Source organism: Callorhinchus milii, unplaced genomic scaffold (assembly GCF_018977255.1).
Source record: "Callorhinchus milii isolate IMCB2004 unplaced genomic scaffold, IMCB_Cmil_1.0 Scaffold27, whole genome shotgun sequence".
Classification (NCBI taxonomy): Eukaryota; Metazoa; Chordata; class Chondrichthyes; order Chimaeriformes; family Callorhinchidae; genus Callorhinchus; species Callorhinchus milii.
In genome coordinates, this window is record NW_024704768.1 from 2,927,026 (window position 1) to 2,951,286 (window position 24,261).

The 24,261-nt window shown below is 52.1% G+C and overlaps 2 protein-coding genes across 4 annotated transcripts; both read left to right on the forward strand.

Annotated features, from left to right (window-relative positions):
- The first annotated feature begins 4,731 nt into the window (after positions 1-4,731).
- Positions 4,732-12,483, forward strand: LOC103173925 (pleckstrin homology domain-containing family A member 3-like). Of its 3 annotated transcripts, none has more exons than XM_042344313.1 (8): positions 4,732-4,814; positions 5,748-5,864; positions 7,412-7,567; positions 9,473-9,609; positions 10,570-10,728; positions 11,306-11,346; positions 11,598-11,743; positions 12,096-12,483. In XM_042344313.1, exons 1-8 carry the CDS (start codon positions 4,775-4,777, stop codon positions 12,128-12,130), a joined length of 831 nt encoding a protein of 276 aa, XP_042200247.1. In that variant the 5' UTR covers positions 4,732-4,774; the 3' UTR covers positions 12,131-12,483. The 3 variants fall into 3 exon arrangements, with proteins under 3 accessions (XP_042200247.1, XP_042200248.1, XP_042200249.1); XM_042344314.1 differs by having other exon boundaries at positions 9,473-9,549; XM_042344315.1 differs by lacking the exon at positions 7,412-7,567.
- A 3,720-nt stretch (positions 12,484-16,203) lies between these two features.
- tarbp2 (TAR (HIV) RNA binding protein 2) lies at positions 16,204-24,047 on the forward strand. The gene is made up of 8 exons (XM_042344246.1): positions 16,204-16,270; positions 18,023-18,192; positions 19,326-19,428; positions 20,368-20,440; positions 20,772-20,889; positions 21,456-21,583; positions 22,055-22,247; positions 22,922-24,047. Exons 1-8 carry the CDS (start codon positions 16,218-16,220, stop codon positions 23,077-23,079), a joined length of 996 nt encoding a protein of 331 aa, XP_042200180.1. The 5' UTR covers positions 16,204-16,217; the 3' UTR covers positions 23,080-24,047.
- Positions 24,048-24,261: the final 214 nt, after the last annotated feature.

The window sequence follows — 24,261 nt, forward strand, 5'->3', positions numbered from 1 at the left end:
TCGCGTCTTCGAGACCGTCTCGAAGCGCTTGGCAGGAGGCGCCCGTCAGGCGAATTGACCGTCACAAACGGCCGTGGGTTGAGTGACCGAACGAAACAACGTCCCGATGCAGTCTGCGTTTCACAGTCACCCGCGTGGGGGAAATGTTTTCGGATTTCGGAAAGACTCTACGCGCCCGCGCGCTCGCGCCCGCGCGCTCGCACCCACGCGCTCCAACCTGCCACGCGGTGACTGCTTGTCCTACTGTTTCTATGTGCGACGGGGGGTCTCCGCGAGTCGGGTCTGACCGACTCCCACGTGGCTTTCCGGCGCAGAAAAGATTTTGGGGACGTTTAAACCGCCGTCACCTTCTATTGCACAAGAAGGAATGCAAGCCGACCGGTTAACAAGGCGCACGAGTTATCAGCCGCGGAATTTAAAACCGGTCGGTCTAGTAACGACCCATTGGATCCGCGCAGTTAGCGATTTCCTCCTGAGATGCTGCGAAATACAAATTGGCCGATTCTCCTGAGAGAGGTGTTCAGTGGGAAGACCTTTCACTACATACCCCGTCCTCCTTCCTGAAAACACTCGGCTTCGGGACGGGTCTCAAATGCGCTCCGCGGAGAAGTGGCGTAGCGGCGGATTGCGCAGCCTGAGGGCGGAACGCCAGAGCCAAGAGCGCACGGCGGCGTTCCCCGCAAACAGTGGTGGATTGAAGTGACCGACGTGTCTTTTCTTAAGGAATTATTACTCCCGGAAAAGCGAACCGACAGTCGAACAACAACCTACTTCGCTGCTAAGTAAACAGAGGCGTGTGTGTGCGTGTGTGTGGAGTAAGGAAACTTGCCCAACTTGCCCAACTTGCCCAACTTGCCCAACTTGGCCTCGCCTCCTCCCTTTCCTCCTTCAAGGCCGGTCTCAAGACCTTTCTCTTCGACCGCGCCTTCGGCTCCCCTCCCGACTCTCTCCCCCCTCCTCGCCCCCTCCCTTCCCTCCCCTCACCCTGACCATTTCCCCCCCGCCACACCCCCCAATGCTCGGCTCCCGACCCAACCGTCCAGCGCCTCGGGACGTCCCCCCCCCCCCCGACGTGAAAGGCGCTCTGTGAATGGAATCTTGCCGTCGTCGTCGCTTTCGCCCCGACCCGGCCCGGCCCGGCCGGGAATCGAACCCCGGGGTCTCCCTGCCGGGGAGCGAAGGGGATTGGAAAACGAGCGCGAGGTGTCCTTGAGGAAGGGGTTGGAAAGGTGGGAGTGGATCCAATCTCAAAGCACTTTATTTCATAGTTCAAAAAAAGAACTCCTGGTATTTGACACAGTGCCCGGAGGGACCTCTTGTTGGGCCCCAGAAAAGGAACCATCAATTTTATTTGAAGGCTTTTGGGTTGAAAGCGAAGAGAAGAAAAATTCCCTTTTCTTTCCGGGTAATGCTCAGCGTTTAGTTGAAGGGACAGACGGCACTTTGGCACTTCTGCTCCCGCAGCGCTCCCCCCCCAACCAGGACCCCACACACACTCACTGACACACTCACTGACACACTGACACTCTCACTGACCCACTCACTGACACACTCACTGGCACACTCACTGACACACTCACCACCCCTCACTGACACACTGACACACTCACTGACACACTCACTGACACACTCACCAACACACTCACTGACACACTCACCAACACACTCACTGACACACTCACCAACACACTCACTGACACACTCACTGACACACTCACTGACACTCACTGACACACTCACCATCCCTCACTGGCACACTCACTGACACACTCACTGACACACTCACCACCCCTCACTGACACACTCACTGACACACTCACCATCCCTCACTGGCACACTCACTGACACACTCACTGACACTCACTGACACACTCACCGACACTCACTGACACACTCACTGACACACTCACTGACACACTCACTGACACACTCACCATCCCTCACTGACACACTCACTGACACACTCACTGGCACACTCACTGACACACTCACTGACACACTCACTGGCACACTCACTGACACACTCACTGACACACTCACCATCCCTCACTGACACACTCACTGACAGTGTCACTATCTCTCACTGACACACTCACTATCACTCACTGACACACTCACTATCTCTCACTATCACTCACTGACACACTCACTATCTCTCACTGACACACTCACTGACACACTCACTATCTCTCACTATCACTCACTGACACACTCACTCCAGACTCCTCCCCCATTGGCTGCAACGGTAACATTCACTGTATCCATTGCCCTGAGCTGATTGGCCACCTCCCGGGGGGGGCGGGGCGGAGCTCACGGGCTCGTCCAATAGCAGCCGAGCAGAGCGCCAGCTAACCCGCTGCAGCGGCGCCGATTGGTTGGTTCGGCGGGAGGGCGGGGCGTGACGTCACAAGGGGGAGGCGGACCGCGCGTTTCCATTGGTCAAGGGGCGGGGCGGCGGCCGCTGATTGGCTGAGCCCGAGTGTCGGTCAGTCCGAGCCTTAGGGTTCAACCTCAGCCGCCGCTCCTGATCATTAGCCCCAGACACAGAGAGAGAGACACAGAGAGAGAGAGACACACAGAGAGAGACACACAGTGACACAGAGAGAGAGACACAGAGAGAGACACAGACACAGTGACACAGAGAGAGAGACACAGAGAGAGAGAGAGACACAGAGAGAGACACACAGTGACACAGAGAGAGAGACACAGAGAGAGAGAGAGACACAGAGAGAGACACACAGTGACACAGAGAGAGAGACACAGAAGAGAACACAGAGAGACACAGAAGAGAGAGACACAGAGAAAAAGACACAGAGAGAGAGAAGAACACAGTGACACAGAGAGAGAGACACAGAGGAGAGAGACACAGAGAGAGACACACAGTGACACAGAGAGAGACACAGTGACACAGAGAGAGAGACACAGAGAGAGAGAGACACAGTGACACAGAGAGAGAGACACAGAGAGAGAGAGAGACACAGTGACACAGAGAGAGAGACACAGAGAGAGAGAGAGACACAGAGAGAGACACACAGTGACACAGAGAGAGACACAGTGACACAGAGAGAGAGACACAGAGAGAGAGAGACACACAGTGACACAGAGAGAGAGACACAGTGACACAGAGAGAGAGACACAGAGAGAGAGACACAGTGACACAGAGAGAGAGACACAGAGAGAGAGAGACACACAGTGACACAGAGAGAGAGACATAGAGAGAGACACAGTGACACAGAGAGAGAGACACAGTGACACAGAGAGAGAGACACAGAGAGAGACACAGAGAGACACAGTGACACAGAGAGAGAGACACAGAGAGACACAGTGACACAGAGAGAGAGACACAGAGAGAGACACAGTGACACAGAGAGAGAGACACAGAGAGAGACACAGAGAGACACAGTGACACAGAGAGAGAGACACAGAGAGACACAGTGACACAGAGAGAGAGACACAGAGAGATACACAGTGACACAGAGAGAGAGACACAGAGAGAGACACAGACACAGGGAGAGAGACACAGAGAGAGACACAGTGACACAGAGAGAGAGACACACAGAGAGAGACACAGAGAGACACAGTGACACAGAGAGAGAGAGAGAGACACAGACACACAGTGACACAGAGAGAGAGAGAGACACATAGTGACACAGAGAGAGAGACACAGTGACACAGAGAGAGAGAGAGAGACACAGACACACAGTGACACAGAGAGAGAGAGAGAGACACAGACACACAGCGACACAGAGAGAGAGACACAGACACACAGTGACACAGAGAGAGAGAGAGAGACACAGAGAGAGACACAGACACACAGTGACACAGAGAGAGACACAGACACAGAGAGACACAGACACACAGTGACACAGAGAGAGACACAGACACACAGTGACAGAGAGAGAGAGACACAGAGAGACACAGACACAGAGAGACACAGACACACAGTGACAGAGAGAGAGAGAGAGACACAGACACACAGTGACACAGTGAGAGAGAGAGACACAGAGAGACACAGGGACACAGTGACACAGACACAGACACAGAGAGAAACACAGACGCACAGTGACACAAGAGAGAGAGAGAGAGACACAGAGAGGGACACAGTGACACAGACACACAGTGACACAGACACACAGAGAGACACACACAGAGAGACACAGACACACAGTGACACAAAGAGAGAGACACAGACACACAGTGACACAGAGAGAGACACAGACACACAGTGACACAGAGAGAGACACAGACACACAGTGACACAGAGAGAGACAGACCCACAGTGACACAGACAGAGAGAGAGGCACACACAGAGACACAGACACACACACAGAGACACAGACACACAGAGAGATAGACACACACACAGAGACACAGACACACACACACACAGACACAGAGAAATAGACACAGACACACAGACAGACACATACAGAGACACAGAGAGAGAGAGAGACAGACACACACAGAGACACAGACAGAGAGAGAGGCACACACAGAGACACAGACACACAGAGAGACAGACACACACACAGAGACACAGACACACAGAGACACAGACACACACAGAGACACAGACACACACAGAGAGACAGACACACACACAGAGACACAGACACACACAGAGACACAGACAGAGAGAGAGGCACACACAGAGACACAGACACACAGAGAGACAGACACACACACAGAGACACAGACACACACAGAGACACAGACACACACAGAGAGACAGACGGCCGAGAGAGACAGACAGACAGACAGACAGACCGAGTCGATGGAGGGAGTGCTGCACAAATGGACCAACTACTTGAGTGGTGAGAGTCAGTGGATTGAATCCCAACCCCTCTCCCGGGTTCCTCCTCCTCTTCTTCCTCATAACGATCCTCGTCTCCGACCCGGCGCCCCATCGCGTCTTCCGGACGTCTCAAAGCGCTCCGCGGGACACGCTGTAAAGTGTAGTGACTGTGCGACGTTCCCCCGCCCCCACCCACCCCCGCAAACAGCGGTGAAATTGATCATTATTATTATTTTTTTTGGGTGGGGAAGGGATTATTACCCCCGGAAAAGCCATCCGCCGATCGACCGATCGACCTACTGACTGCTGGTAAACAGGCGTGTGCGCGTGTGCGCGCGGACGTGCGTGTGCGCGGACTCCAGAGAGGCGGACTCCGGTTTCCCCGGACGTTCCCGCCGCTGTTTTCTTTCGCACCAGGTCCGGCGACGGGATCCCAGCGACGCTTCGCCCCGGACGCGGGCGACATCCTCGTACCCGAGCAAACAGCACGACATGACTCTCCAGACTTTTCTTCCCGGCCGGAGGTTCCCGGCGAACGAGCGGCGCCTCCGGGTCTCCGGATCGCCCCCCGCGCCCCTCTCCGCGCCCCTCGCCCTCGGCGGCCGCGCTCTCTGCCCCGAAGCTTTGGAGCTCTCTCTCCATCTCTCTCTCTCTCTCTCTCTCTCTCTCTCTCGTCAATCCCTCCGCCTCACCTCTTCCTTCCCTCTTCTTGACCTTCCTCTTCGACCGCGGTCACCTTCCTCCCCCTCCCCCCCCCCCACCCACCACCCCAACAACAACAACAGCTCAGTGTCGGGCTCCGCCACTGTTAATCGCTCCCGGGCACTGCCCAGCGTAACGGGCACTATATATCTACATACATATACACATACACACACGCTCTGCTGTCGTTGTTGTCGTTGTTGTGGTGGTGGCATTTTAACCCGGGCTGTGCCCCCTTTCCCGTTGGCAGGTTGGCAGCCCCGGTACTTCGTGCTCCACGGCACCATCTTCTCGTACTACGACTCGCAAGAGGACGTCGGCAAAGGGAGCAAAGGGAGCATCAAGATGGCCGTGTGCGAGATAAAAGGTGCGGGTGACCCGGAAGGGGCGGACGAACTTGCGCGGGAGAGAGAGCGCGAGAGAGAGAGAGAGAGAGAGAGAGCGGCTGTTGGGAGTCCCCGCGGCTCGGAGGTCAGGTTCGATTCCCGGGTGGGGGGGCGGTGGGGTGGGGGGGGGGGGGGTCAGGACGGGGCGAAACTTTGGGCAATGCTGTGCGCAAATTGGCTGCCGCGTTCCGCCCACAAAATACACTTCACAGCGCACCCCATGAAGCGCTGTGCGACGCCTCGACGACGTGACATCGAATGCGAGGATTATTATTCATATTAATGTTATTATTATTATTAATATTATCATCCCAAAGGCTTTTTCTTCAGATAATTCACGTGCCTTTGGCCATCTCCCTGCCGCCCTCCCTGCCCTGCCCCTCCCTGCCCCTGCCCTCCCTACCCTGCCCTCCCACCCCTGCCCTCCCTACCCCTGCCCTCCCTACCCCTGCCCTCCCACCCCTGCCCTCCCTACCCCTGCCCTCCCTACCCCTGCCCTCCCTACCCCTGCCCTCCCTGCCCTCCCGCCCTCCCTACCCCCCGCCCTCCCTACCCCTGCCCTCCCTGCCCCTGCCCTCCCTGCCCTGCCCTCCCTAGCCCCTGCCCTCCCTACCCCTGCCCTCCCTGCCCCTGCCCTCCCTGCCCCTGCCCTCCCTGCCCTGCCCTCCCTACCCCTGCCCTCCCTACCCCTGCCCTCCCTGCCCCTGCCCTCCCTGCCCCTGCCCTCCCTCCCCTGCCCTCCCTGCCCCTGCCCTCCCTACCACCTGTGGGAAGGTGGGAAAACCTTCCCACACGCCCCCTCTTGAAAGAGAAAGCCGGGATCTTCCTCGTCCTAAGAGGCGACGAAATTAATGACCGCTCGTCTCTGTGGGATGGGACGTTGCGAGGCATTGCGTGGCCGAGCGCTTGGACGAGTTGTCGCGCTCTGGAAAGCCTTGTGTTCCCGGATAATATTAATAATAACATTACTAATAGTCCTTGCCTTTGACCCGGCGCCTTATCGCGTCTCCGAGACGTCTCGAAGCGCTTCCGCAGGAGACCCTGTAAAGTGAATCGACCGTGTATTTCGTGGGCGAAACGCGGCAGACGTTCACCCCCCCCAACCCCACCCCACTCCGCGCCACACACACTTCCTTGTCCCTTCCCGTGCCCTCCGCCCCGCCATCGGCGCCCGCGCTTTCAGCCGCTACGCCCCCCCCCCCAAACCTGTGGGACTCTCTCCCTCAATTCCCTGCGCCCCCCCCCCCCCCCTCCCTTCTCCCCATTTTCAGGTCGCTTTCTCTTCGACCTACCGTGCCTACGGTCACCTCCCCGTCTCCCCCCCCCTGGCTCGGCAATCGCGCTCTGCCGCCGTTAAGCGCTCCGAGACGCCGCCCGGCATGAAGGGCGCTGCGTCAATGCAAGTTGTTGTTGTCGGACCCGCTATGGCTTAGCCTCTAAAGCGTTTGCGAAGCCTCTCTCTCTCTGTCGCGCTCTCTCTCGCTCTCGCTTTGTCCTGCGATACTAACCATTTGTGCTCCGACGTTAGTCCACATGGCGGACAACACCCGGATCGACCTGGTTATCCCGGGGGAGCAGTATTTCTACCTGAAGGCTGTCAACGCTGCGGAGAGGCAGAAGTGGTTGGTGGCGCTGGGCAGCGCCAAGGCCTGCCTGGCAGACGTCAGGACCAAAAAGGAGAGAGGTAATAAGTCCTCCCTGCTTTCATCTCCCGAAGTTGCCGGTCGCAAGCGTCGGCAGAGGCGGCTCGTTTTGCGCCGCAGTGAGCGCGCGGAGGTAGACGTTGCGGAGGTAACTAACGGTGTTACGGGGCAAATCCTCATTTTAGAATAGTAATAATAATAACAGTAATATTAATAGCCCTTGCATTTGACACACCTTATCACGTCTCGAAGCGCTTCGCCGGTTATACCGCAAAGCGAATTGACTGCAGTGTTTTGTGGGCGAAACGCGGCAACCAATTGCGCACAGCAGCGTTCCCCCCACAAACAGCCGTGGATCGAGGGACCCAATTATTATTATTGCTTATTTATTTTGAAGGGATTATTACCCCCAGAAAAAGCCAATCGACTAACAACCGGGTGCCTACTTACTGCCGGGTAACCAGAGGCGCGCACGCGCGTGTGGCGTGTGTGTGCGTGTGCGTGTGCGTGCGTGTGTGTGGAGTAAGGAAACTTGCCCAACATTTCACCCTGACCCGGGAATCGAACCCAGGTCCTCTCGCTTGCGAGGCGAGAGGGCTCTAACCACCGAGCTACAGGTCCGTACTATGAGTACCATGAACATAGTAGGGCTGGAACCCACAAGCTTCTGACCCAGGAGGAAGGAGATACCAACAGAGTCAAAGCTAACGTCTCAGGTATCCCGACCTGCGACTGAAATATCACATCGTAATTTCTTTCCAGTGCAAATAGGATGGAGTATTGGGTGTAAATAGGACGGTTTTGGGACTGAATAGAGCTGAGCCGAACCATAATGGACGTGATCCCCAGTAAACTATAACTGGAGCACAGCAGCGTCCCCCCCGCACTCTCTCTCTCTCTCTCTCTCTGGAGGGACGACCCCCCCTCCCCCACCATCCCCCCACCGCTTACCTAATTCCGGAGAGTATTAGGCGCAGGTTGGCAAGAGCCAAGCCTTGTGTGTGTGGGGGTGAGCCCAGAGTGTGCGTCGGGGGTAACTGCTGGAGTGTAACCAGTAAAGTCGCACTGATACCGTTGAGAACCAGTACTGTGCACCGATGCACCTTTTAATCAGCAAATGTGATTTAGTTGTACAGCACAGAAGGAAAACCATTTGCCGATCGCCTTTCCAAGAGCTCTTTGTCCAGTTCCACTTCCTCTCCCTTTCTCCTGTAGCCCTTTTGTATTTTTCTTTCTTAAACGTCAGCCCTATTAATATTTGCGTTCGGACGGGACTTTGAACTCATGGCGTTGGCTGATACCTTGCGGTGCTGGGAGCGAATGAGATACAGTGCAGGTGCAGTCCTTTGGATGAGACGTTTTCCTTTTCTGTAGGGCCTTAAACGCCTGAGGGGTCCCTGTGGCTCAGCGGTTAGAGCCCTCTCGCCTCGCGAGCGAGAGGACCCGGGTTCGATTCCCGGGCAGGAGCGAAACATTGGGCAAGTTTCCTTACTCCACACACACACACACACACACGCGCGCCCACGCACACGCGCCCACGCACACGCGCACGCACACGCCTCTGTTTATTTACCCAGCAAGTAAGTTGTTAGTCGATCGGCAGATCGCTTTTCCAGGGGGTAATAATCCCTTCAAAAAGATGAATAAATAACGATAATGCGGTCACTCAATCCGCGACTTGTTTGCGGGGGACGCCGCTGGGCTCAACCGGCTGCCGCGTTTCGCCCACAAAATCCCGCGAAGCGCCTTTGAGACGTCTCGGAAGACGCGATGAGGCGCCGGATCAAACGCGAGGAGCATTACTGCTATCGCTATCGTTATATACATCGTCACAGCGCCTTTGGGACGTCCTCCCGACGTGAAAGGCGCTCTGTGAATGGAATCTTGTTGTTGTTGTTGTTGTATATCTTGACCTCTGTGTTCGTCCGTCATTCTGAAATCTGCAGATATCAGCGAGAACGACGATTGCTTGAAATCCAAAATGTCTGAGCTGCGGCTGTATTGTGACTTGCTGATGCAGCAGGTACATAAGATCCAGGAGTCCGCACACCCCATGGAGTGTGGTTCCACTCCCGACGTTGAGGTAGCGTAAACCTCATTGCTTCGGTGGCCACGCACCTTTGAGTTCAGCTCAGTGGTCAGAGCCCTCGCACCCCGCAAGCGAGGGAGGACCCGGGTTCGATTCCCGGGCGGGTCGGGTCGGGTCGGGTCAGGTCGGGGCGAAACGTTGGGCAAGTTTCCTTACTCCACACGCCTCTTGTTTACTCAGCAGTGTGTAGGAACCCGGTTGTTAGTTGATCGGCGGATCGCTTCTCTGGGGGTAATAATACCGCCAACGCAAGGTTATTAAAAAAAAATAATAATTTGCTCACTCAATCCACGACTGTTTGTGGGACGCTGCTGTGCGCAATTGCCTTCCGCGCTTCCCCCGCAAAACACACAGCCACTACACCATAAGACCATAAGACGTAGGAGCAGGAGGAGGCCATTCGGCCCCTCGAGCCTGTGCCCCGCCATTTAATAAGATCATGGCTGATCTTCTAACCTATTTCCATTTACCCGCCCTCTCCCCATATCCCTTAATCCCTCTACCCTTCAGAAATCTATCAACCTCAGTCTGGAATATGTTCAAGGACTGACTGAGCATCCGCAGCCTTCTGGGGTAGAGAATTCCACAAATTCACTACCCTCTGAGTCAAGAAATGTTTCCTCAACTCAGTTCGAAAAGGCTGAGCCTTAATCTTGAGACGACGACCCCCTCGTTTTAGATTCTCCAACCAAGAGAAACAGTCTCACGGCATCTACCCTCTCTCTATACGCCTTACAGTGTGTCCCGTGAAGCGCTTTGAGACGTCTCGAAGACGCGATGAGGCGCCGAATCAAACGCGAGGGTCATTAACCCTCCGAGCGGGTCATCTGTGCGCCGCGGGGGGAGAAGTTCGGGAGGATTTTAACGGTGAACGTTTTCTCCGCGGAACGCAAACGCCGAGTTTCTTTTTTGGTTTAAAAAGATCCAAACTAAGCCGTAGGTCTTCGCTTGCAGAAAATGAACGAAGCGTCCTCGTTGCTTAAAGCCACGTGCAATACCTTCATAAACACCCTGGAGGACTGTATGAAGATAGCAAGTGTCAAGATCGCCCCAGAGCTTCTCACACCCCCGGAATCCACGGTTGTCCATGTTACCTCCACGCCGCTTCGCAGGGTTGGTGAATTTCCTATCACGTCTATCCTCCACCACCTATTATTGAGGCCTGTGGCTCAGTGGTTAGAGCGAGAGGGACCCGGGTTCGATTCCCGGGGGGTGGGACGGGCACGGTCAGGTCGGGTCAGGGCGAAACCTTGGGCAAGTTTCCTTACTCCACACGCACACGCGCACACACACACACACACACACGCGTGCCTCTGTTTACCCAGCAGTGTGCCCGGGAACCCGGTTGTTAGTCGATTGGTGGATCGCTTTCCAGGGGGTTAATAATCCCTTCAAAAAAAAATAATAATAATAATAATTTGGTCACTTCAATCCGCGGCTGTTTTCTGGGAGGACTCCGCTGTGCGCAGTTGGCCGCCGCCTTTCGCCCCACAAAATCCACAAGTCGCTACACTTCGCGGTGGGTCCTGCGAAGCGCTTTCTGAGACGTCTCGAAGGCGTGGTAAGGCGGCTGTGTCCATTGCGAGGATTATTATTATTAGCGTTATTATTACTATCGCATCGAGAGTTTGACCCGTGAGCCGCGAGATGTGTACGTTCTTCAGTTTTCTTCCTCGTTTTAACACTCCAGGTCCGACGTTCCGTGAGTCACACCGGTGTCGCGCCTGACAGGTACGTACCGGGTAAGACCAAGCGTTTTTTGTGGGGGGGGGCACGTTCGGTTGCTTTTCCCCACCCCCCCCCCAACTCCGTTGACCCCTCCCGTGGCAAATTGGGGTGGGGGGGCGGGGGTGGGGTGGGGGTGGGTTCCAGCTACGAATCGAACCCGCGGAGCTTTCCCAGAACAACTCAAGCGAAGTGAAGGGGCGTTTTACACGAGCGGCTGCGCCAAAGGCGACGATTGTGCCGTTGGCTGATTGCAGGAACGCCGAACTGAACCAAGAGCAGAAGGGATCGGTCACGGTCATGAGAAACCTGGAGCAAATGGCCGCGCACAGGGCAACCCGGTGGCTAAGGCAGACGGAGGAAAACGAGAGGGCGGACGCTGTTCGTGAGACGGAGCCGGCGAGTAAGAAACGTGGCTCTGTTTCATCTCTTAACCGAAGTCTGTGAACCATCCGATCGCGCTGATGTAACCCGGTATTGAAGCCGAGCGTGCGCAAGAGCTTGGGTCACCAAACCCCCGACCGTTGGCGCGATCGGCTGCCGCGTTTCGCCCACGAAAAGCCGGACGGAACCTTTCCCCGATTCGAAATGCCGTGGGGGAGTTTAATGTGTATTCCGCCAACGACCGATGCGGTCAATTCGCTTCACAGTCCCTCCCGTGAAGCGCTTTGAGACGTCGCGAAGACCCGATAAGGCTCTCGCGTCGAAAACGCAAGGGTTGGTGCTCCTTCTAATCTGATTTTTATCATTTGCAGATCCAACGCAGAATGCCCAGAAGGTTAAAGACTAGACTTTGTGGCCAGCGTCGACTGGGAATTGCGGAGGAAATTGCCCTCAACTCCCAGAGAGAAATTGGGTCAGGAGAAGCCAATCGAATGTGATTTTTTTTACACACACACACATATATATATATATACGTTGAGGAAGATGCTGACGACACAAAGGCAACCCATTCTTTGCTGCCATCAGGAACATAACCAGAATTGGGTCCCTTTGCACAATCAAATTCCAGGGGGAAATTCAGGATGACAGAGACGGGATGAGATCTCGGCAACTCGTTCATCTTGGAACCCGTACGAGGTCTCCACTGACCCGCTCGCGGTCAGTAACGAACCGCACCGGAGTTCCTTGTGTTTTACAAGACGCCCAATTTCTAACTGAATTTCCCTTTTCAGATATTACACTCCATTTTTGGGCGTCCACTTTACGTGGGGTGGGGGGGTGGTGGGGGGAACGGTAGCCCGGGCTAATTGATTGTTTCTCTCCATCCTGATATAAAGAAAACTGCCATTTCTGCTAAACCCCTCTCTCCCGCCCCCCATCCCCCCACTCCCCCTCACACACACTCCCCAAAGAAATAAGCTTTCTCTTCTGCTAAGGAGAAAGTGGATTGTTTGGAGCGCTCGCCTCGCAAGCGAGAGGACCCGGGTTCGATTCCCAGGCGGGTCAGGGCGAAACTTAAGGCAAATTTCCTCACTCCACACACACACACACACTCCATACACACGCACACGCCTGTGTTTACCAGCTGTAAGTAGGAACCCGGTTGTTAGTCGATCGACGGATCGCTTTTCCCGGGGCTAATAATCCCTCCAAAAATAATATAATAATTTAGTCGCTCAATCCACACGCGATTGGCTGCTGCTTTTCGTCCCCAAAATATACAGTTAGTTTGTTTTACGATACATCCTGTGAAGCACTTTGAAACGTCTCCACAACGTGATAAGGCGCTGTATCAAATGCAAGGATTATTATTATTATTAAAAGTGCTACCGACCTGATTCGGAAAAGACTGCCCATTCCGAGAGTAAAGCCTCAAACTAACTCTGTGTTCAAAGCGAAATAGGACTAAACAGTAATACAAAGGAGTCTTATTAGGTGTCCATCTGGTATCATAACAGTTTGGTGAGCGCTTTACTTGATTATTTGAATCCCTTTACGTTGCGGTAGGGAAATGTTATCCATCTTGAAAGGGGGCAGGTGGAACACTTCCAAACACCTCGCGAGTAGAGTAAAGTTTGTGGCGCGTTGGAAAGGGATTCGTTCGTTTAACCATTTTGATGGTGTAGGGCTCAAATTCGAAAACACAAGTGCAAAACACTTCGTGAAAATGATCCTTGTCCAAACTGTGCAGCGTTCATAGAAAGTCACCCCAAAAATATACAATCAATTCACTTTACAGTATTATATATCCTGTGAAGCGCTTTTGAGACGTCTCGAAGATGTGATAAGGCGCTTCATCAATTGCAAGGATTATTATTATTATTATTATTAAACTGTTGCATCGACATATTTTGTGAGTTTAGTGGGAATACCGTATTTCCTTTTGAGTCTGAAAACACTCCCTCCACTCCTTGCGCTGTTTGTCCATGTTATGGGAGAGTCAAACGAGGAGTTGAGGCAAGAGTTGGCGACGTGCCTTATTTGTGGAAATAACTTGAGCGCTTCAATCCCCGACTGTTTGCGGGGGAACGCTGCTGTGCGCAATTGGCTGCCGGGTTTCGCACACAAATATACAGTCACTTCACTTCACAGTATAGTCTGTGAAGCGCGTTGAGACGTCTCGATGTGATAAGGCGCTATATCAAATGCAATAGATATTATTATAATGTGTGTATATATATATATATTTGTATCCCATTATGTCAAATGTGTTACGCTTCATTTTTGCCTGAAGTGCTTTTTTTTAATAGAAACGGAAGTCGCTGGAAACACTCAGCAGGTCAGGCAGCATCTATGGAGAGAGGAAAATTAGTTAATGTTTCAGGTGAATGACCTTTCATCAGAACTTGTGTTTTTTAATGTTGGGGTTACGGTAATTTTTTAATTTGTTTCTCTGTCTTAACTGACCATTTCTTGGAATATTTTACTATATATATATATATGTATAAAAAAAGTTTCTATTTTCGCCTTTGGGCTTGAAAAGAAGAAAATGGAAAAGTTTCATTTAAAAAACTACAATGTTTTTAGAAAGTAAGGGAAAGAAAAGTAGTCAGAATAGCAATTTTTTTTTCCAATTTGGCTGTTCTGGTCTATTACAATGTGAAGTAAAACAAATTATAATTACCGTGGCCTTTCTGCACTATGTCTATTTTATTCTTAAATGAGTCCCAATTTCCCCCAAGAAAATGTTTTGATATTTTTTCATCAGCAAGGAAAATAAATACATCGATTCGAAGAATATACCTCAGCTTTTCCTGTGTAAAAAAAAATGCTATTTTGTAAAACCTTCATATATCCCCATTTACTTTTGTACGAGGGCTGTAAATGTCACAGATAAATAAAGAGTGGTTGTCGTTTGGTCAAAATCTTTTGCGCAGTTTGTAGTCGAAGTCCGATGAAAACAATGGTTTGTGATGTTTGGCTACGGAGAAGCCACTGTCATTTGGGTCTCGAACTAACTCATTAAAAGTTGAAACGCTCCATGACCACCATCGACGGTCAGGCCTTCACCCTCTCCGCCCCCACCCTCTGGCACCCCGTCCCACAGTCCTTCCGCCTCGCTCCCTCCCTCACCTTCAAGGCCCGCCTCAAGACCCTCCTCTTCGACCGCGCCTTTGGTCACCCTCCTACCCCCACCCCAGCCTTGCCCTGCCCTCCATTCCACCTGATCCCAACGCCCATGCCCCTCCCTCCCCTGGCTCGGGTCTACTGTCCAGCGCCTTGGGACGTACACTGGACGTATGGAGTCCTGTAGGTCAGTGGTTAGAGCCCTCTTGCCTCGCAAGCGAGAGGACCCGGGTTCGATTCCCGGGCGGGTCAGAACACGCAGTCACTACACTTGACTTGACATGTCCCGCGGAGCGCTTTGAGACGTCTCGAAGACCGTGATAAGGCGCCGGGACAAATGCCAGGGATTATTATTGTTATCATCATCATCATCCTCCTCCTCATCCTCATCCCATCAATTGGAATGAACATGGACTTGGGTACCAGCGTGCGCAGTCGTCTACTGCGCAGCTGCGGCGGAGGAGCTTGGTGACGAAGCGGTTAATACGCCGAGTCGCGGAGGAGGAGGCGGGGAAACCGCCGAATCGGGCGGTATTGGGCTGGTTGGGCGGCATTAAGAACCCGCCTCCACCCCCCCCAACCCAGTTGGGCTGGTTGGGGGAGGAGGGCGGGGCATCGGAGAAGCCGCCCTCTCCTGATTGGGCGGGCTGGTAGGTGATGGGCGGGGCATTGGAGAACCTCCCTCTCCTGATTGGGCGGGCTGGTAGGTGGTGGGCGGGGAATTGAAGAACCCCCTCTCCTGATTGGGCGGGCCGGTAGGTGGTGGGCGGGGTATTGGAGAACCCCCTCTCCTGATTGGGCAGACTGGTGAGTGGTGGGCGGGGTATTGAAGAACCCCCCTCTCCTGATTGGAAGGGCTGGTAGGTGGGTGGGTGCGCGGGGGAGGCGGGACATTGTAGGACCCGCCCCCCGATTGGGCCGTTGGGCGCGTGGCTCCGCCGGAAGTGAAGGGCTGTCCGTCCGGCCGTCCTGGCGAGCGGGAAGGCGGCAGAGAGAGCGAGAGGGGCGTCAGGGAGGGGGTGAAGGGGGGATTTTTTTTTGTTTGTTTGTTCTTTATTCCCCCCCCACCGCCACCCTCCAACCTCCCCAACCCTTTTCCCTCTCCTCTCCGGCCTTTTTCTTTCGGTCGCGTAAGGGTTCGGGAGGGAGACAGTGAGGGAAGGAGGGGGCGGGTGGTGGGGGGGAGGGTCGACCGACCGATCGACCGACCGACCGGCGCCGATGTCGGAGCCGGTTGTGAGGTGAGGGAGTCGTTTACCTCAGGAGGAGGAGGAGGAGGAGAGAAAGACCGGGCGCCCCCACCTCCTCTCTCTCTCTCCCTCCCTCCCTCTCTCCCCCCCCCCCGCCCGCTGGTAGGGGCGTCTGGGATGACGGAGGATCGGGCCGCTGCTGCAGCCAAGAAGAACCCCAGCTGTCCCAGGTGAGACCCCCGCCCCCCCCCCCTCCCCCTGAACCCTCCCCCTGAACCCCCCCCACCCTCCCCTGAACCCCCACCCTCCCCCTGAACCCCCCCCACCCTCCCCCTGAACCCCCCCCCTCCCCTGAACCCCCCCACCCTCTCCCTGAACCCCCACCCTCCCCCTGAACCCCCCCCCCCACCCTCCCCCTGAACCCCCCTCCCCCTGAACCCCCCCTCCCCCTGAACCCCACCCTCCCCTGAACACCCCCCCGACCAATCCATCCACCCCCCCCCCTGAACCCCCGACCACCCCCCCACAATACACCCACCCTCTGGCTCTCCTCCACCACCCCACACCCTTCCGAACCCCCTTTCTCGCATCCACCCATCCCACCTGAACCCCCTCCCCCCACCCCTTGCTTAACCACTCCCACCACACCACTCCCTCCCCCCCACCCCGAAGCCCTTCCCCCACACTCCACCCCACCCCCACAATGCACCCACACTCTCGCTCTCCTCCACACCCCCCACCCCCCCTCAGGTGGGGATAGCGTTCCCGGAGAGCTTGACGGTGGCGGAGTCTGACCCCGAGCCGGGGGGAGGGGGGAAGTGACCGGAGCCCGATCAACAAGGAAGGTCTTTAGGTGGGACTTGAAGGTGGGGAGGGAGAGGGGGGGGCCGAGGCGGAGGGCATCGAGGGAGAGAGAGTTCCAGAGTTTCGGGGCGCAGTGGCTGAAGGCCGACGGAGGAGCAGAGGGGACGAGCGGAGGCAGCGGGCGGGGGAGTCGGGAGGTGGTGGGGGAGGGGGGGGGCGGGTAGGCGGGTCGGAGCGGTGGGGAGGCGCGAGGGCACGAAGGGGTTTGAGAGCGAGTGAGGGGATCTCGAAGTCGATCCGTTCGGTGATCGGGAGCCGGCGAAGGGCTGGCGTGAAGGGGTCTGGAACTCTCTCCCTCAATCCCAGCCTCCGCCTTGCCCCCCGCCACCCCCTCCCCCCCCCCCCACTTCCCCTATTTCAGATCACGACCGAAGACTTTCCTCGTCCACCGTGCTTACGGTCACCTCCCCCCCCCCCCCCCCCCACCGTCCCTGCCCGGCGTCGGGCTCTAGCGATGTCAAGAGCTCAGAGACAACACCCCGCTTGAAGGGAGCTACGCAACTGCAAGTTGTCGCCTCTCTCTTTGTCCCCTCTTGACCAGAGGGGGACAGCTTGCCGGGGTTTCGGTACTAAAAGGAGAGCCAGCTGCCTGCTCGCCTCCGAGTGCCCTGGTTACGCGGTGGTTAATACGACTAGAGCACATAAATTTAAGTGTAAAACATACCCAAGTTGGTCTATTGAACAGAACTTAAATGCACCTTGGTGCACTGGGAAAGAGATGGCCGTACGAGACGTTAAACCGAGCTCCCCTTCTGTACACGTTCAGGTGGATGTGAAAGATCCCGTGACACTCTTCGAAAAGAGAAGGGAAGGGAGCTTCTCTTTTCCTGGTGTCCTGGCCGATAGTGGCCTCCAAATAAAATTGGTCGCCGACTTTTATTGCTGTTTGTGGGACATTGCTGTGCACAAATTGTCACTCAGATTTTCTTCGGGAAAAGCCCGAAAAATGTTTTTGCTATTACGCGCCTCTGTGTGTGCACGTGGTTTTATGCGTACTCGTGTCTCTCTTTTTATATAATATTACAAAGAACATTATTCTTTACAATGTGAAAAAGAAGATCGGACACAGCTTATTCTCCATCAAATCCTGTAAGAAAATTGTATTCTTTCCAAATCAGTATTGAGCAAATGCTGGCCTCAAACCCTGGGAAGACACCCATTAGTTTACTGCAGGAGTATGGAACCAGGATTGGAAAGACACCGGTGTATGACTTGCTGAAAGCCGAGGGCCAAGCACACCAACCAAACTTCACTTTCCGAGTGACAGTCGGTGACATAAACTGCACAGGTCTGTTTGCATTTCAACTTTTTTCAGAGTACATCTTCAGTTTGGAATGAACTCTTAAAAATGCAGAAAGCGTATCAAGTTCTCTGCTTTGTTTCGCCCACAATATATACAGTCACTACACTTTACAGTATATCCTGTGAAGTGCTTTTGAGACGTCTCGACTACATGATGAGGCGTTATATCAAATGCAAGGATTATTATTATTCGTTCAATGCTTGTGTTCATTTTAGTTAGAAGTTGTATTTACTGTGTGTCATTCCAGTCAGTACAGCATTTATGTATGAAGAATATAGTCGTGAGGTCAGTGTGCAAAGTGAAGTGCAAAGTATGTCATTAAAAAGACCCCAAGTCAGATCACTACTCGTGGACGCCAGAGAATCGAGCATTGATTTCAGGGAGAAAATCTTCATTTTTTTGGATTGCATCCTTTCTGGGAGAAATAATTTACTTCTGGAGCGGTAATCCCTTTCAAAAGAAAAGTTCTCAGCACAGTCGTTCTATCAGTTATTGACTGAATCTCTGAAGTGTAGCTGATATATAGTCCAAAGTTTGTATTATTGCAGGTTTGCCGTCACAGCTCTGTTTTTACTTTACTTGTGACAAGTATTGCAACCTTTCTCTCCCCCCCCCCCCCCCACCCTGACCATTTTGTCAGATTTGCCAATTATATTTGTCAGATATACAAAATGCCCACAAACTACAGTCACTACACCTTACAACATATGCCATGAAGCACTTTAAGCAGTCTTGAAGACCTGATAAGGCTTTATATCAAATGCAAGGATTATTATTTATATATATTACTATTATCTCCCCATACTGTTAGGTCCTGACACACAGTAACATCACTGGCCAAGTTTGCATGCAAAATGCACTGTTAAAACGTCCGTGTAAAATGATACAAAGGACGCAATTGATATCAAGCACGGGTTAGGAATGATTATTTTGGTAGCTGGGAGCGGACTGTTCACATCTTTCTCAAGGATTCGGTCAATCCCTCATCAGTAACCTTCAGAGTCGGGGTAAAATTGTGTGGCCTTAAAAACCTGGAGTCTTGTCTCCTGCTGAGGATATGTTCCAATCTTGCTTCGTCTTAGTGCCTGATTTGTTCTATTTCCGTTCTCTTGCCTCAGGTCAAGGACCAAGCAAAAAGGCAGCAAAGCATAAGGCTGCAGAAGCTGCCCTGAAATTATTAAAGGGAGGAAACATGTTGGAGCCTATGGGAGATGGAGTTAAGTATGTGAATAACTGCCTTGAAATATTTTCATTATATTTTGCACCGGGTAAAAAAAAAAGGTCTTAACACTCTTCATTTTTTGATTTATATTTAAAAAAATGCTTCTTTCCTTGTATTTAAGCGCTCGACGACGCTGTCCATCTTGAAGGGTGCTATATAAGTGCAAGTTGTTGTTGTTATTTGGAGGCATAACCATCAACAGGTTGGACCAGTGTCAGGAAGCTATTTGTGAACAAGAGGGAATCGGAATCTCACTGTGCAAGCCCTTTCTCCCGTCACAAGGAGCCATAATATCTTCAGACGGATTAAAATGAATCTTGCCAAGTCGCACGCCTTACAATATAATTACTGTCACATCTGTACCCAGTGTTAAACATCCTGACCTTGCTCCTTTTTAATAACTTTTTTTTTGTCAGAAATTGTTGCTTCCTCTGCCCCGCCGTCGCACCAACATTTTTCTCCATGTTTGACTCGACAGTTGAAATGCGATGCTCTTCGGAGTCGATAGGATTTTGGGAGACTTTCACCTGATGTGTTTTTGCTTGTTGGTGGAAAAATTAGGGTTGTTTCATCGCCGTTCAATGCGACAAGTGGAATGACTACTGTTGGAGCCAGAGTTAATCCAGACTTTTTTTCTGCAGTGCATAGCAGCAAAAGATATAGGCAATTATGTCCTATAAATATCCTGTCTGCTAATCTTTTGACACATGGGTCTTAATTCCATACAGCAGATCAGCGGGACTGTAAAAGATTAGCGTGCCAAGATCATGCTACTGTTGACCATTCCTTTCCCAGTACACCAAGGTACTTTTAAGTTCTGTTCAATCGACCACGAAGCACGTTTCAGATTTAATGAAGGAGTCTTGATCTGGAAATTCTAATCCTTAATTTCTTTTCCAATTCTGCATTCCTCATGATCAAAAATTGTTTCTTTTCAGGATCTCTGCGACTGAATCCAAAAGCTCAAACTCTGCCCAGCAGGCCGAATGTAACCCTGTAGGAGCACTGCAGGTATTTAAGCGCTCTGAGATGCTATCCTACATGAAGTTGTTATTTATAGAGTCTGGCGAAGGTAAAACATTTTGATAAAAACTCTTTTATTCTCTTACCCCACTCCCCTCTCCCCGTGGCTCTGGGTGGGTAGGTGCACAACAGTGTGATGGAGATGGGAGATGGAGTTAAGTATGTGAATAACTATCTTTAAATATTTTCATTATATTTTGTACAGGAAAAAAAAAAGGTCTTAACACTTAATTTTTTGATTTTAAAAAAAAAGCTTATTATGTGAAATGCTCGGGCACTATCAGGAGTGTTCCACTTAGTGTGTTCTCTTTCTCTCCAGGAGCTGGTCGTTCAGAAGGGATGGCGGCTGCCAGAGTATACAGTGACTCAGGAATCTGGTCCTGCCCATAGGAAGGAGTTCACCATGACTTGCAGAGTAGAAAGATTCCTGGAGATAGGTACAGACAGACTTTCAGCCGTTCCCCAATTAATGCAATCTATGCGTATCTGTCACTGCTGTGCTGCTTTATAAATAGTGAACACAGTAGAACACACTTTAGACCAAGCCCTCTGTGAGGAGGCGTGCGTGCGTGAGGGGTGCACATAAATGCACATTTGTTGTTAGCCCGGCGGATTGGTTTTGTCCGGCCGTTTCCGTCTTTACTGCTTTACCTCTCGGCTACGCCTCTCTTCTGGTCAGTCTCCGTGATGCAGCGCGCAGAGTGACAGGAAGAGCCGGGGAGCAGGAGGTATTTGGGAAATAGAGAAATAGAAAACTGTAAGTGGGTTGTGGATTATTTGTTTATTGAAAGTAATGGAAAACCTTCAATGCCTTGCTTGTTTGCCCACAAAACACACAGTCACTACCCTTTGCAGTGTATTCTATGAGGCGCTTTGAGACGTCTCAAAGACATGAAAGGGAGCTATATCAAATGGGGTATCTGATCGTGTGTGTTAGATTTTTACAATTTTTGGGTGTGAATGAATTACTACTTCATTTTTCCTGCCGGTTTGCCCATTGCAGGAAGCGGGACTTCAAAGAAGCTGGCAAAACGGAACGCTGCAGCGAAGATGTTGGCAAGGATCCACGATGTACCAGTGGATCACAGGGACGGGAACGAAGTCGAGCCCGAAGATGACCAGTTCTCCATCGTAAGTCGCCAAAAACCGAACGAAACTTGAGAAGAGCTGGACAGATTTGTTGAGAAGGTCGCCAGTGTTAATAATCATAGAATCATACAGCACAAAAGGAGGCCATTCGACCTATCATCTCATGCGGCTCTTTGAAATAACTGTCCCCTACTCTCCCCATAGCCTTGCAAATTTGTCCTCCCCAAATATCTAGCCACTTTTCTCTTGAAAGTTGTTATCGAATCTGCTTCCATCACCCTGTCAGGCAGTGCATTCCAGATCCGAACAACAGCATTATTATAGTAATAATCCTTGCATTTGATATAGCACCTTATCACGTCTTCAAGATGCTTCCAAGCGTTTCACAGAATATACTGTATAAAGTGGATTGACTATATTTTGTGGGCGAAACGTGGCAGGCAATTGCGCACAGCAGTGTCCCACAAACTGTTTTTTCCCTGTTAAAATGTCAAAATGTCGTCTTCCCTCCAGTTGATAGGCAGCAAACTAGACGGCCCAAGGGGCAAGAACACGTGTTGTACATGGGACTCGCTCCGAAACTCGGCCGGAGAAAGGATTCTGCATCTCAAGAGCCATCCGCTCAGTGTCATCAACTCAAACTTCTGCCAAATGCTGAGGGACTTGGCTGAAGAGCAGCAGTTTGACATCAGTTATTTGGACATCGGTAAGCAAGCTGTTTTTCAAAAAAAAGAGAAATCTATTTTGAATGGGATTTGTTTGGCAGTTTTCCTTGTACTTGAGCAGCTAAATTCACTGTTTAAGCAAGTCCTCTGGGTGTTGCTTTCTGCTGCAGTAATGATGTCCAGACTGTCCACAAAGACCCAGCAGCTGAACCATGTGGAAGATTAGTGATAATTGTATTTAGAAGTACTTCATTGTATTCCGTACAAGTATTTAACTGTATTTGGATGTCCAGAGGATCAGTGTGCGTGAGTGAGTGCCATCATTTTCATGGCAGATAACGATATGTGGGCTTTGCTTGGTGCTACATGTTCCGTAACGGGGATGGAGTGACGAGAGGTTTCTTCAGGCAATAGTAAACTGTTTGTGAGGAATTTTCTGGGGGTAATAATCCCTTCAAAAATAATAATAGTCATTTTGTCACTCAATCCACACCTGTTTTGGAACACTGTTGTGCGCAATTGGCTGCCTGCGTTTCACTGTCAATTCATTTTCCAATATTCTGTGAGGCGCTTTGAGACGTCTCAACGATGTGATAAGGCGCTGTATCAAATGCAAGGATGATGATTATTATTGTAAGTTTAGATGACGTGATTTATCTTGGCTCGTCCATCGTCGCAGCAGTATTTTATCGGCTCATCTTATTTTATCTTTCAGAGGAGCTGAGCTTGAGTGGCCTGTATCAATGTTTAGTGGAGTTGTCAACTCAGCCGAGCACCGTCTGCCATGGCTCGGCCTCCACCAGAGACGCAGCTCACGCCAACGCAGCTCACAACGCACTCCAGTATCTCAAGATAATGGCTGGCGGAAAATGATCCCAAAGGACAGAGCTACCAAGCATTCTTGACTGACCAGCACTGTTTATTCCAAAATGAACTGCGTTTTTAAACCAACAACTTGAATGAACTTCACACAAGACTTACACTTGACGGAAAGTCAAGGTCTCTAGCTGCTCAGTATGCTTTGAAGGTGCCTTTTTAGTTATTTTGGGGGAAGGGGAGGGGGCGTGGGGCGGGGTAGTATGATGGTTTATTTAAGGATCCCTCCCGCTGCTAAACATAGCAAATGGACTGATGTATGTAAATGGTGGCTCGTTTCATTGCAAAGCGCCCGTGGTCCAAATCAGCCACGCAACAGCAAAAGGAATTTCACCCACATGTGGTTTTTAAAACTTGTTGGCTAACCCATATCTTTCGCTGGATGGCGAACTTGACATTGATCCTGAGATTCTTTCCCTGGAGAGAATTGAGCATTGTACTGTTTTGTTTTAAGCCCTATCTCCGAAGTGGGGAATGCTGCAGCGGAGATCAAGTGCTAATGGCACAAGCGGTAATTTTCCTTGATCCTCGGAAAACGTAAATCACAGAGTCTGAGCCATCGTTCTATGGTGTATGACTGCTTATCCAAGGGAACACGGAGCTTCCTCTGTGTATTTGATGTGTAGGATTTCAACATGAGGGTTGCGAGTTGATGTGGCGCAAGTAGCGGTGGACTGGCTCGGGGTTGTGAGGTAAAATAGGAGTACTTGAGGGTACTGATTCTTGTCAGAAAACAACCGTGCGTTTAAAATCTTTGCCGGGGCTTAAATGGACCTTCCCAATTTCCCATATAGCCAGTCCTCCCCTGGGCACATGGGTGGGTGTTTGCCCCTCTTGGTAGAGCTAAGCGCAACTTCCCTTTGAGCAAAGTTCCTGGCCTGGTTGTTCAATCGACAGTGAGGTACTGAGTGAATATTCAACAACCACAACCAATGATGTTTGGTTCACACAGCGCCTTTCACGTCAGGGGGACGTCCAAATGCGCAGGACAGTCAGGGATCCGCACCCGAGCTGGTGGTTGGAATCAGGAAGGGTGGAGGTCGGGGAGGGGTAGGAGAGCGACCAAAGGCACAGTCAAAGGGGTAGGTCTTAAGACGGGTCTTGAAGAAGGGAAGGGGGCGAGGCGGAGGGGCTGGGATGGAGTTCCAGAGGGTAGGGGGCAGAGAGGCTGAGGCCCGC